This window comes from Pelobates fuscus, chromosome 4 (genome assembly GCF_036172605.1).
Source record: "Pelobates fuscus isolate aPelFus1 chromosome 4, aPelFus1.pri, whole genome shotgun sequence".
Lineage (NCBI taxonomy): Eukaryota > Metazoa > Chordata > Amphibia > Anura > Pelobatidae > Pelobates > Pelobates fuscus.
In genome coordinates, this window is record NC_086320.1 from 10382517 (window position 1) to 10396062 (window position 13546).

Consider the following 13546-nt stretch of genomic DNA (forward strand, 5'->3'; position numbering starts at 1 on the left):
GAGAATCCTTAGAAACCAAGAGAGAAGCACTGGGACACTGCGCATGCTCTGCTATCTCTGTGATATGTCAGTGAGAATCATTAGAAACCAAGAGAGAAGCACTGGGACACTGCGCATGCTCTGCTATCTCTGTGATATGTCAGTGAGAATCCTTAGAAACCAAGAGAGAAGCACTGGGACACTGCGCATGCTCTGCTATCTCTGTGATCTGTCAGTGAGAATCATTAGAAACCAAGAGAGAAGCACTGGGACACTGCGCATGCTCTGCTATCTCTATGATATGTCAGTGAGAATCCTTAGAAACCAAGAGAGAAGCACTGGGACACTGCACATGCTCTGCTATCTCTGTGATATGTCAGTGAGAATCATTAGAAACCGAGAGAAGCACTGGGACACTGCGCATGCTCTGCTATCTCTGTGATATGTCGGTGAGAATCATTAGAAACCAAGAGAGAAGCACTGGGACACTCTGCGTATGCTCTGCTATCTCTGTGATATGTCAGTGAGAATCCTTAGAAACCAAGAGAGAAGCACTGGGACACTGCGCATGCTCTGCTATCTCTGATCTGTCAGTGAGAATCATTAGAAACCAAGAGAGAAGCACTGGGACACTGCGCATGCTCTGCTATCTCTATGATATGTCAGTGAGAATCCTTAGAAACCAAGAGAGAAGCACTGGGACACTGCACATGCTCTGCTATCTCTGTGATATGTCAGTGAGAATCATTAGAAACCAAGAGAGAAGCACTCACTTCAAAATGAGTGAGGAAGAAGTTATTATGGAGGTTTATGAAGCTGCCAATTGCTCTTCAAATATGCACTTTTTTTCTCTCCACTCAGATTTACAAATGTATTACCAGTAAGCTTTATAAGGGTATTTACAGTAAAGAGAGTGTACTCTAATGCAATTTAATTATTTCTAAGTGTAGAGCTCACTTATAAGTAGTAACGCTTTCGACTTAGGTGATATCTATAATAAATTTATAATAAATGTAATAACGTTGTGTACCTTGTAATTAATGTGGATTGTAATCCCCCTTTCCCTTCCCTTTTATTTTTTTTTATTTTTTTTTTGTATCCCATGTTTTATAATGAAATGAAAAATCAATAAAATGTAATTTGGGGGAAAAAAAAAAAAAAAATTTGCCAGATGAGACATACAGCTATTTTTCTTTAATCTGTTATCATTGAATATGTACAATCCGTATCTTGTCAGGGATTACAGCCAGTCACTGATCGTTTAAGAATCTTAGTATTCTGAATCCGTCTTTTCTTTATCTCTTTAAAGCTTGTCCAGGTTAATGATGTGCCTTGCTTTAAACTAAGTGAGGACCAAGAAAAAGCAACCATTCCAGGAAGCAAGACCGTTTACCGGCTTAACGATGGCAACGGTGAGTCGCAATCCAATAATCCACCAGGGAGTTTATCAGAAAGACTTGACTGAAACATTGACTTAATGTTGCTTTCAGTTAAACAGAATAAATTATTTATTATTACTTATAATGCGTCAACAAATTCCGCAGTGCTCTACAATGGGTGGATTAACAGACACTTATTTGTAACCAGATGAGTTAGACAGTCAGGAACAGAGGGGCTGAAAGTCCTGCTCAGTGAGCTTACATGTTCGAGGGAGTGGGGTATAGTGACCCAGTAACAGAGGGATTGAGGGCTCTGCTCAGTGAGCTTACATGTTCGATGGAGTGGGGTATAGTGACCCAGTAACAGAGGGATTGAGGGCTCTGCTCAGTGAGCTTACATGTTAGAGGGAGTGGGGTATAGTGACCCAGTAACAGAGGGATTGAGGGCTCTGCTCAGTGAGCTTACATGTTAGAGGGAGTGGGGTATAGTGACAGAGGGATTGAGGGCCCTGCTCAATGAACATACATGCTAGAGGGAGTGGGGTATAGTGACCCAGTAACAGAGGGATTGAGGGCTCTGCTCAGTGAGCTTACATGTTAGAGGGAGTGGGGTATAGTGACAGAGGGATTGAGGGCCCTGCTCAATGAACATACATGCTAGAGGGAGTGGGGTATAGTGACACAGTAACAGAGGGGTTGAGGGCCCTGCTCAGTGAGTTTACATGTTAGCGGGAGTGGGGTATAGTGACAGTAACAGAGGGATTGAGGGCCTGCTCAGTGAGTTTACATGTTAGAGGGAGTGGGGTATAGTGACAGTAACAGAGGAATTGAGGCCCTGCTCAGTGAGTTTACATGTTAGAGGGAGTGGGGTATAGTGACACAAAATGTGAGGGTATTGGTTCCTGTATTTGCTTTCTCAGAAACTGCAATGTTGTAAATTGTTCAAGAAATGGGACCGTATCTAGACACCAAAACAGCTACATTCAGATATATTGATCTTAGTGCTTAGTGTCCCTTTTAAATATCCTCTTTTGTAGTAAGAGATCATGCTGCTAATGACCGCTCCTTTGTGATTTCTAATATGTCATTTGACCCCAATTTGATGGTTTTGAAGCTGTATATATTTGATGTATCATGAGTGACCTGAAGAGGTCATTGCTTTCATAATGGAAGATCCCTTATCCAGTTTGTGGCATTTTTATTAGTGCAAGTTCTCACGAAATGATCCTTTTTCTGTTGAATATTCAGATGGGGTCCTATTTACTGTAATAGCCCAGGGTAAGATTTTAAGAAGGATGATCTCCTTTTAGGGCTATAATTTCCATACATCATTGTATGTGGAGGGCTGTGGGACTCTGTAATACCGCAGTTAATGCTGATTTATTGCTGTTAGGTCGTCCTTTTCTGGATCTCATGACCCTGCAAGATGAGCCGCCTCCTGAATCCAGAAAAGAAGTGAAGATCTACAAGTTGGGACCAGAATTTGAAACAGACATTGTGATACCGGAACAAGTCACGTGCATTCATCGCATCTACTTCAAAAACGGACAGGTTCCTGTTACATTAGTATTGTATCTGTGCTTGTAGCTGTTGTTTTATTTCCTGACGCCTGGCGGGTGCTGCATTTGCTGGTGCTTGCCTCCTGCGCCTGGCGGGTGCTACATTTGCTGGTGCTTGCCTGCTGCCCTGCAGAAGGTGAATCTTGCATTTACATGTTTGTTTTTTGTGTGCTACAGGTGCCAAGTGACCAATTTTTGCCAAGTATTAATGTAATACGATCTCATGCACAAAGATCTCTGCACAGCCTTGGACAAGAGCACAAGGATCTAGAAAATCCACGGCCATATACAGTAAGTGGTGACATCTGGACCGGTGTGTGCGCATGCGCGCTGTCTTGGTGCAAGATGTTTGAAAGAACACATTACCCAGTATAACCATCTCATTGGAGTCCCCTGTCCATTCTGTGTTAACCTGTTTTCAGGCAGCTTAACTCTGAATAAGGGCTCCTGGCTTAGCCTACTGGAGGTGTGGCTAATATAGTTTAGACACTTTCTTCTAGCCATACCAATTCATATCAGCAATGGGAACTTTAGTTTGCTGAAACTTTTTATGTGTGAGGAGTGTATCCTATTTTTTTTTTTCATTTTGTAAAAAGCAAAGATTTCAAAAGAAATTGACACTTTTTTTTTTTTTTTATAAATTAAGCTGGCTACACCCCCATGGCTGTCAGACACACCACCCTGTTACTTCCTGGTCTGGTTAGCTTAGTGGAACTAAACTCAAGAGGGAGCTATTGCCCAGAGCGCCTGTCTTACAAAGACTTCTAACTGAACTGCATTGGGAAGTCTGTGATTGGACAGCCACAGAAAGTCTGGGTGTGGTTAGAAGGGGAGGGCTTGAAAATGCAGATCTGCAGTGTTTACAGGGTCAATTTTAATATGGAAATCAGTAGAATGGAGCAACATTTAGCAGTTCACCCCAGATTTGCTCTTTATCCTGCTCTCCAGTGTCTTTTTGTGTTTGAGTTTTATCCCTGGTTGTCAGTAAATGCTCCTTAATTCGTAGTGTGATCCTTCTCTTTGGAAGGAAAAGATTACCTGCCAGCGTGCATGAAATGAAGCCGCCTTCGTGCTTGATCCCTGTTTGCAGTTAAAGGACCACTCTAGGCACCCAGAGAAACTGCTATGTTTATAATGAGGGTTAATCCAGCCTCCAAATCCTCTAGTGGCTGTCTCATTGACAGCCGCTAGAGGCGCTTGCGTGCTTCTCACTGTGAAAATCACAGTGAGAGCACGCAAGCGTCCATAGGAAAGCATTATGAATGCTTTCCTATGCGACCGGCTGAATGCGAGCGCGGCTCCTGCCGCGCATGCGCATTCAGCCGATGACGTCGCGATCAAGATGGAGAGGAGGAGGAAGAAAGCTCCCCGCCCGGCGCTGGAAAAAGAGGTAAGTTTAACCCCTTCCTCTCTCCAGAGCCCGGCGGGAGGGGGTCCCTGAGGGTGGGGGCACCCTCAGGGTACTCTAGTGCCAGGAAAACGAGTATGTTTTCCTGGCACTAGAGTGGTCCTTTAATACCTCTTCCAGTTCCTGTGCTATTCTTTCCTCCTTGGCACTCTGAGGGTTGACGTGAAACTGTTTTGATGTTTTTGAAAGCCCTATATGTTCTAAGGTTGCCGGCCCGGGATCACCAGGATCAAGGCAGTAGATTGGCAACAAATTGTATCCATCATTATTTCAAATACAGCTTGCAATCTTCAGCAGGATTTAGCTACTCATTTAAAGTAGATGGGGGTGGCGTGTAGATCAGTCACTTGGCTGAACACTTTCCACCAAATCTATGATATTTTTCCATAAATACAGAAATGTAAACACCTTATAATGTACATGAAAAGGGTGAGCCCAATGATATTATTTCCTTGCAGGTTGCAGTGACTGAAAAGCTCCACAGTCTGCTGACCAATCTGAAGAGGACATCACTGTTGCAGTAAGGCTCTCTCGTCCAAAGGAACCAACTCCTGGCCTGCGATCAATAAACAGGCATCCTGTCTCTCTGAGGATCTCCCAGCGTGGGGATAGGAGCGGCTGATTGTGTTTGCCTATGTGTATAACAAGGTGAAAAATCTGGGAGTCTGGCCAAGCCATCCCTGGCTGCTCCTCTTATAACCATCATTTAGATGGAGAACTGTGTACGTCAGCAGTTTCGTTACATTAAGCCGGGCAGGTGAATGGGTTAAACACTCTTCACGATGGACGTTTTCCTTGTGGCATCCATCACCACCACACTTGCGGGGTCTTATCTCAGAAACTCCATCCTGAAAGAGGAATGTTTACCTTTGTGACAATTCCTTTCCTCACCTCACACGGAAGGATGAAGTAATGCATGTTCTTTGCATGCACATCAATTACGGCATTATGTTACCGTGGTAACCTCATACAGCCTTGGTATAGACACATTGATATTCTCTGTGCACAAAACATGCCTTTACTGCCTTTCTTTTAGTGAAAATGCTAAATATATTTTTTTTTAATATGAAGCTCAACGAATTGCTATTTTTATTAAATACTTTTGACATTTCTTGAATACATTTCAAGCACATTGTTAATAATATAATGGATAAAATGTTGTCCTGAGCCTTTGGAAAGTGCACTTTATGAATTCCATTTATCTTAATAAGCTAACTGCTTTTTTAAAGAAAATATTTGTGATTGGAGTGTCGGCTATATACTACCCACGGGCACTGATGGTTTCTGAGCGCACACACACTCTCCCAGAATGCCTAATAATCGAACTACGTCCAATCTCGGTGGGAAAGATGAACATCACAATTGGATACATTGTGTAGTCACATAGAATGGGGGGGATTAAAAAGAAATATAATAAATATGAACTGCCGTGGGAGTAGTACAGTAAAATGTGTGTGTATATTTAAGTTTAATTGACTTTCAAGGTTGTGAACAAATCAATAAAAATGTTTTGCTTCTTATAGTACGATTTCCTATCATTACACACTCTCCGTCAGCTGTAGATTAGTGCTGTTCAGGGCCACCTCCGCTGGTTTATGGGATGTGGGTCAGCGGTCCAATTCCTGCCCTCACTGCACTGGCTACTGTGCCTCCTGGTCCAAGTTAGGGAGGATTTTATAAAAAGCTGGAAGCAGTATATAGCCTTCCTGACAAACATGGGTCTGTGTGATGTTAACACAGTCCATTCTACTCCCAAACCTCTTCCTGTTCTCCTTAGGAAATCTCTCTGCAGTATGTCTCACTAAGTGATTGTTTTCCTCCAGCATTTAAAATACAGAAACTTTTATTAAACTATTACATGTCCTATGGTGAAATAACCCAATAGACATTTACATATAGACTCACAGCCTAGCACACATACACCCCTTCATTCACATATAACTTGAACTTACTCAAATTCCACACTAATCCAGGTCTGCAACAATACATCACTTACACAACTTTATTTTGTTTTAAATGTTGATGGGTTACTTGACGGTGAGGTAGCTCTACAAAGCCTGTTTACAAATGCAAGGTCACAGGTTCGAATCCCGGGAGGGTCAACTCAGCCCTTCATTAGGTAATAACATTGATTACCATTCAGCTGCCGATTTGGTTAATTCAGAGAGCGTGTACTGTAAAGCGCTGGGAGAAAGGCACATACTACTTATTACTTATTAGTAGTTATGAATTCTTGTTTGGGTGGGACATTTAACTTTTTTCTAAATTAATCCTTCCTGGCAGTAATCCATGTTATTGGTGTATATTATGCTGGAACGTTGTATGCTCACAGGACAGCAGTGTAATAGCTGCACTAACACTGGAGCTGGAATTAAGGCCGCTAGATTAGGCTACTAAGGGCATACAAGGGCAAAAAATATATAGCTAAAAAAGTCTCCAAGTTCAGTCTTTTACATCACATCTGTTTTTGCTGTTGATTCAAAAGACAGAAGGGAAAAAAAAAATTTCAGCACTTTCCACTTTTGCAACAAACTAGGAAAACATTCATTCTCAATCATTGAATGGCGGTCAGATCTCTCCTGGGATCAAGAAGCTGTTCTTAAAGTCTAAATGGATCTTGTCCTGTCTAGTTATTATGAATAGATTTGTGTAATGCTATTATATCCCTTTAGAGGCACCATTTTTCTAAACTAAAGAGGTTTGAATTTAACACTTCCTCACAACCTAAATTCTACATTCCTCTGCAGCCCGTCTCTGCACTTTTTCTAGTGTTCTATAATATCCTTTAGAACAGGTGCCCAAATGTGCACAGTAGATTCAAGGTGTGATCTTACCAGTAATTTAAAGAGAGGCAAAATTATATTTTCCTTTCAGATTAGAGGCAGTGCTTACACCATAGGGATATCCAATCTGGAGGGAAAAACAGGCAGGCAAATCTCCAAACATTTTAACCCCTCCCCTAATTACCTCCTTTCCAATAAGTAGCAGCTCCTCCTGATCATCCCCAGTTCTTTGCCTGCCTTCGGCAGGGGAGGTTATGCAGGAAGGTTCTCCAGGAAGCAGGTGAGAAGGGCTGAGGCTCGGGAGGCTCTGCTTCCTTGATGTTCAGGGTAAGTAGCGTTTAACACGCCGGACGGCGTGGTCCCTCAGAATTTATTCCGTCTCTTGCCGTGCCAGGTGCCGGTCTGACGAAGGACGCAGGCGTGCGTCGGCTGGGAGGTCCTGTCGGTGGAACGCACACACAGGTTGCGTTGCGTTCCACCAGGGAGTCGCAGAGCGCTATGCACATGCGCAATGCGAACCTAGATTCAGGCGCCAAATTTGAACTGGGCGTTTTTGTTTGGTTACAGGACTTAAAAGGAGCATCCCCAGCAGCAACCTCTGTTTGCCAGGAGCTCTCAGAACGGTTTGCAATGTGTGTTTCTCACCTGCCCTCCAACACACTCTCGGGCCATTTAAGGTAAGACTGATTAAGTTTTTATTTAAATGGTTCTAGCCTGAATCTTTACGGAAAAATTTTGTTTATTTTCCCTTGTTTGTTTTCTGTTCCCAGTATATAATCCTGAAAATTTTGGATAAAGTTGCTGAGAAGGGGAAATGTACATCTAGCCAAGCATTTAATGTGCTCTGTGTGTGGCCATCTTATGCCAGATGGTTGTAAAAAGAAAACTTTGCTCTGTGTGTTCAAAGAAGCTTCAGAGGAAGCACAAAGAACAGTAATGTCCACTTTATCAGCTGGTGGCAACAAAGTATGCAGCGAACAGTTGTGGATATGTGGTCAGCAGCATTACAGACAATCCAGGCTTCGGTTGCCCAGGATTCTCAGCTTGTAATACATGCTAACAAAAAGCCTAAGATCTTGGGAAGTTCCGATTCTAGTTTGGAACTAGTGGTTCTGAGTATGGCGATAATTCAGCAGTGCCTCATCAAATGAGGAATCTGCATTCCCAGTAGAATCCATTTGGGGAATTGATTAAAGAAGTGCAGTTGCATTTGAACTTGAAGAAACAGGGTAAAAGTCCTATAGGTTTCTTTTTCACCCACAGATTGGGGTATTGATTTAACAGAATGGAAAATTCCCAGGTCACATGCTGTTTCTTGGCTAGACAGTTTTTATTTCTCTCTTTCCATAGAAGCGGTACAAGAGGATGGCGCTGGAGCATCGGGCCCATACCCGGCCGTCGCCGGCACTGAGAGTCTGTATGCTGGATACTGTCCCTGTAGTGGGCGTTCCTATTGCTCAAATAGGTAAGAAAACTTCATTACCAATTGGAGTTTCAAGCGGCCTCAAGGAGGTCATGGTTGAACGCATGGACTCCTCCTTAAAGATGTTGTTCATCTCTTCGGCAGCTCAAGCTAAAGCTTTGATTACGGGGTCATCCGTTGCCAAGGCCCATATTTCTTTGGTTGGAAGAACTAGAAAAGGAAGACCCGTTAAGGCTATATTAAAATATCAGTATGGCATCTGATTTTTAGTGGATGCCTCTGCAGAAAGCCTGTAATTATCGGCCAAGAATATAGGTATTTCAACAGTCGCCAGAAGAGCACTTTGGCTTAGAAATTGGTCAGCAGTGCGACACCTGATAATTCACTGTGTGAACTATCTTTTGAACCTGGAAGACTTTTCGGTTCAAAGCTGGATGAGTTGTTGAAACAGGTGAAGGAAGGAAGGAATGCTTTACCAGTATCGTATGGGAAGCAGTTAGAAGCCGTAACGCAGAGACACTTCCCTCATTTAGAAGTTCCTCTCTTAGAAACTATTTCAAGGGTCAACAGAAAGAGCCTTTGATTATAGGAAGAAGTATCGACTCTGTTACTAAAAGAGTGGTGGAAGTAGTTCCTCTAAAGGAAGACATCAAGGCACCTATTCAGACTTTTCTTGGTGCCAAAACCAGATGGTTCGTTCGGACCTATCCTAGACCTAAAGGCCGTAAACAAGCGGATTATCATAAAGAAATTCCTCAGGGAAACAGTAAAGTCGGCGGCTCTGCTTATGCACCCATAAAATTGGTTTGCTTCCCTGGATTTGAAAGATGCCTATCTTCATGTACCCATAGCAGAATCCAGCAAAAGTTTTCTACGGATGCGGTGTGCTGCCAATTGGTAACTATACATTACCAATTCAGAGCACTACCTTTCGGCCTGGCATCAGCGCCCAGAGTATTCACATAGCTTCGAGTAGTAGTTCAAGCTTTCTAAGAAGTATGGGCATCGCTGTCATTCCATATTTGGACGACTGGCTGTTGTTTGCAGAAGTCCCAAGTTCAACTACAGTTAGACCTGGGGACAGCCATCAAATCGCTGGAAAAGCATGGCTGGCTAATAGATTTCAACATATCGGAACTAGTGCCAGTTCAAAGGATCCAGTTCTTGGGTCTATTTTTGGATTCTATCGCGATGAAGTTATTCCTGCCAGAGGGGAAGATACTAAAAGATCAAGCGGTTAATCCGGAATCTCTGAGAAAAAAGTGTTTTCAATCAGAGATGCCAGGTGCCTGCTGGGTCTGTTTACAGCCTCAATCCCGGCAGTCGCTTGGGCAATAGCCAGAATGAGACCTCTACAAAGTTACATTCTGCAGGTCTGGTATCGACAGGAACTCGGCCTAGATAGGCTGATGAGGTTTAACGATCTAATTTTGAAAAGTCTGCAGTGGTGGACATTTTCTCGATTCCTCCACGAGGGTCTGTCTTTCCGGATGAAGTCCTTTACTATCATATCAACAGACGCCTCTGCGCTGGGCTGGGGGGCCCATCTGGAAGACGTATAGAAGCAGGGGTCCTGGCAAGAAAAGGATATGAGAAGTTCCTCGAACTTCAGGGAATTTAAGGCCGTTTGGATGGCACTCTTGGCGTTTCAGTTTCTCATCAAAGTTCAACATATTCGAATTCGTTCAGACAATCGAACGACAGTGGCATATTTGAACATACAGGGAGGTACGAGATCAACAAGATTAGAAAGCTTTTGTTCAATAATCATGCTGTGGGCAGAAGTGCACCTGATGTCAATCTCTGCAGTTCACATTTTAGGAAAGTTCAATGTGGTGGCAGATGCCCTGAGCAGGCATCATTTGAAACAAGCAGTTTGGTCCCTGTCATGCAGAACTTTCAAGTTCAGCACAGTCCGCTTCGGTGTTCCAGAGATAGACCTGATGGCACTCAGAGTGAACAGGAAGACAAGACGTTTTGCATCCCTAACTCCAGCAGACAGGCCGGATTTCATAGATGCCCTGTCATTACCATGGAAGTTCAACCTGGCATATAGCTTCCCGCCAGTAGTGATTATTCCCAGAATACTTCAAAAAAGTAAGGCTGGGAAATGTAAGTATTATCCTAATCCGTCCAGGGTGGCCAAGAAGTAGTTGGTTCTCGGTTCTCCTGAACTTTCCGGGGGCCACCTTTTGGAAGCTTCCTCTTTTCAGGAGTAATTCTAGAGGACGCCAGGGTGCCTCTTCCGGCCCTTCGGAGATTCCGATTGACGGCCTGGTTTCTGGACTCCAGATTTAGAGTGTAAAGGTCTGGATCCTGAAGTTATAAAAAATTTTTTTTGTTGGCATCTACTTCAAGGTTCTACGTTAGGATTTGGAAGTTTCAGCGATGTTGTAGGTTTGAAGTCAAACCTGTTTCCGCGTCCATCCAGAAGATTCTATGCTTCCTTCAGATGAGATTGGCAAAGGTCTTAAACCTGCTTCATTTAGTTTACATGTTTCTGCTATCGGTTTCTTCTCCCTCAGATGTTTCACCTCGAATTTTCTGATTTCAAGGTTCTTCAGAGCTCTGACACGTTTGGTGCCCTTTGTTAGGGAAACCTGTCCTCCCTGGGATCTGAATTTTGGTCCTTTCCGCGCTTTGAGTACCGCCTGTTGAACCATTGGAAGAAGTTCCCTGAAGATGTTTTCTTTGGATACCGTTTTCCTTTGATGGCTATTCGTCAGCTAAAAGAGTATGTGAGCTCCGAGCGTTTCGGGAGTATTTTCCCTTTTTTGGTTTTCATCAGGACAAGGAGGTTCTGAAGCTCGATCCTTCAGGTATCACTAAAGTTTTTTCTTTTGCCAATGTCAACCGAGAAGTGGTTTTGCTGACCTTGTGTCGGAATCCGTCTAATGCCTTGGTAAGTAATTTTCTCTGCTTAGACGTAACGATAGGTCTTTGGCAATATCTAAAGCTACGGAATCTTTCCGTTAGGATATCGGTATATTTGTCTTGTTCATAGGCACACAGAAAGGTATGTTGGTTTCGCAGAGTTCTCTGGCTAGATGACTGAAGGATTGTATTCTGTTATATTATTCTAAGAGTGGCTCGGAATTTGCAGGCCCTATAAAGGAACATTCTACTAGAGCTGTTTCGCCGTCAGGGGCTCTGCGTGCAGCTACTTCTCCGTCTCGAATTTGTTCAGCTGCTAATCGGTCCTCTCTCCATTTGTTCTCAGGACACTACAAGTGGGACATACTGGCCTCGGAGTATGCAGCTTTTGGGCGCAGGGTGCTTCAATGCAGTAGTGTACTGAAACCCGCCCTCAGGATCTGCTTTATTATATCCCTATGGTGTAAGCACTGCCTCTAATCTGAAAGGAAAAACATAAATTTTACTTACCGAAAATTTCTTTTTCCTGAAGATTAGAGGCAGTGCTACAATTCCCGCCCCTTTTTCTAATAAACTAAGTAATTTTGCAGCTCTTTGGCTTATGTATTGTCTGGGGATGATCAGGAGGAGCTGCTACTTATTGGAAAGGAGGTAATTAGGGGAGGGGTTAAAATGTTTGGAGATTTGCCTGCCTGTTTTTCCCTCCAGATTGGATATCCCTATGGTGTAAGCACTGCCTCTAATCTTCAGGAAAAATAAATTTTCGGTAAGTAAAATTTATGTTTTTCATCCTAAGAATTTATGCCGCTATTTATACATGCCAATAATACCTTACTGGCCTTAGCCGCTGCAGATTGTGTGTTCGCTAGAACAATTACCAAACCCTCGTGTGTTATCGCGAATTCATTACCATTTAGGGTGCATAACTTCCTCTGCATTACATTTCACCTGCCATTTGAGTGCCCAGTCCCCAAATCGAAATCTCACCTTGTTTTGTGCCATCTGCAAACACGAACATGACTTATTTATTTAGTCACTATAATTGATGCAGTTTGTGTGCTTTTACGCTGCTGAGTAAATTTTTTGTATTAAAGAATTACTGGTGACTAGAGTTGAGCGGACACCTGGATGTTTGGGGGGTAGGTAGAGTATAACTTATTTGGGTGGGGGGGGGGAGATTTTCATTTAGGACCCCCACCCGCTGTGCAGGGGCCGGGGGGAGGACAGTAGGTCGTCCCTCTCATTCTTATTTAGGGCCCCCACCCACCGCTCAGTGGGGGAGGACAGTAGGTCTCCCCCTCTCCCACCTTTCTTATTTAGCCACAACCCACCGCACGTGGGGGGGGGGGGGGACAGTAGGTCCCACCCCCCTCATTGTTATTTAGGGCCCCCACCCACCGCTAAGGGCTGGGAGGACAATAGGTTCACTGTTTACTAGACATGCCCCTACTTGCAGTATAGCGAGTAGGGGCTGAATTTACTAATACCAAGTAATCTTTACTTCGTATTAGTAAATGTGGCTGAAAGACCAATTTAGGTCTTTCAGCCTTTTGGTAGATAGCTCCCTAATACAGTGGGAATTAGGGAGTTATCTACTAAGCGGCTGCAAAATGCAGCCGCCACAATGAATAGGATCTGAGTTTTTCATTCGAATGAAATTGCGATACGAACAAAGTCCTGAAACGCGTTCTAACACGAATGGAGAAACTGTTCTCATTCTGTTAAAACGCAATTCGGCAATTTTGTCAAACGCTTGTTGATTGGCAGCCCTGCAGCTTTTCAAAACGCGCCATTAAATCGCCAAACTCGAACTGTTACTGAAATGTCTGGGTTTGGGGTCAAAAATCCTTAATGTTCGGGTTTGCTCAACTCTACTGGTGACGTATCTTTATAATGGTCAATTAAGTGCAGTTACAAGATTTTTCTTTTTCCTGTTTTGATCGAAGTAAATTAAAAGCAGAGGACGTTTGACGTTCCATGTCATCATTCATTGCAGGAGGATGTCAAAGAGCAGAGTCTAACTCGACTGGTGGTGCGGAAGCACCATCTAGTGGTGGTCATTGCAACTGCAACTCTAGATGTATAACTGCACAGTTAACATTGCCATACCGTTACTTTGTAAGAGGGAAAACAGCAAAGTT

At 43.4% G+C, this 13546-nt stretch overlaps 1 protein-coding gene across 1 annotated transcript in view; it reads left to right on the top strand.

Annotated features, from left to right (window-relative positions):
• NAPRT (nicotinate phosphoribosyltransferase) overlaps positions 1-5716 on the top strand; it is a 32448-nt gene extending 26732 nt beyond the window's left edge. Inside the window, exons 10-13 of the mRNA XM_063450978.1 lie at positions 1289-1391; positions 2752-2909; positions 3095-3208; positions 4784-5716. Coding sequence (XP_063307048.1) covers positions 1289-1391; positions 2752-2909; positions 3095-3208; positions 4784-4849 — 441 coding nt within the window. The 3' untranslated portion in view covers positions 4850-5716. The remainder of the gene's footprint in view (positions 1-1288; positions 1392-2751; positions 2910-3094; positions 3209-4783) is intronic.
• The last annotated feature ends 7830 nt before the right edge of the window (positions 5717-13546 follow it).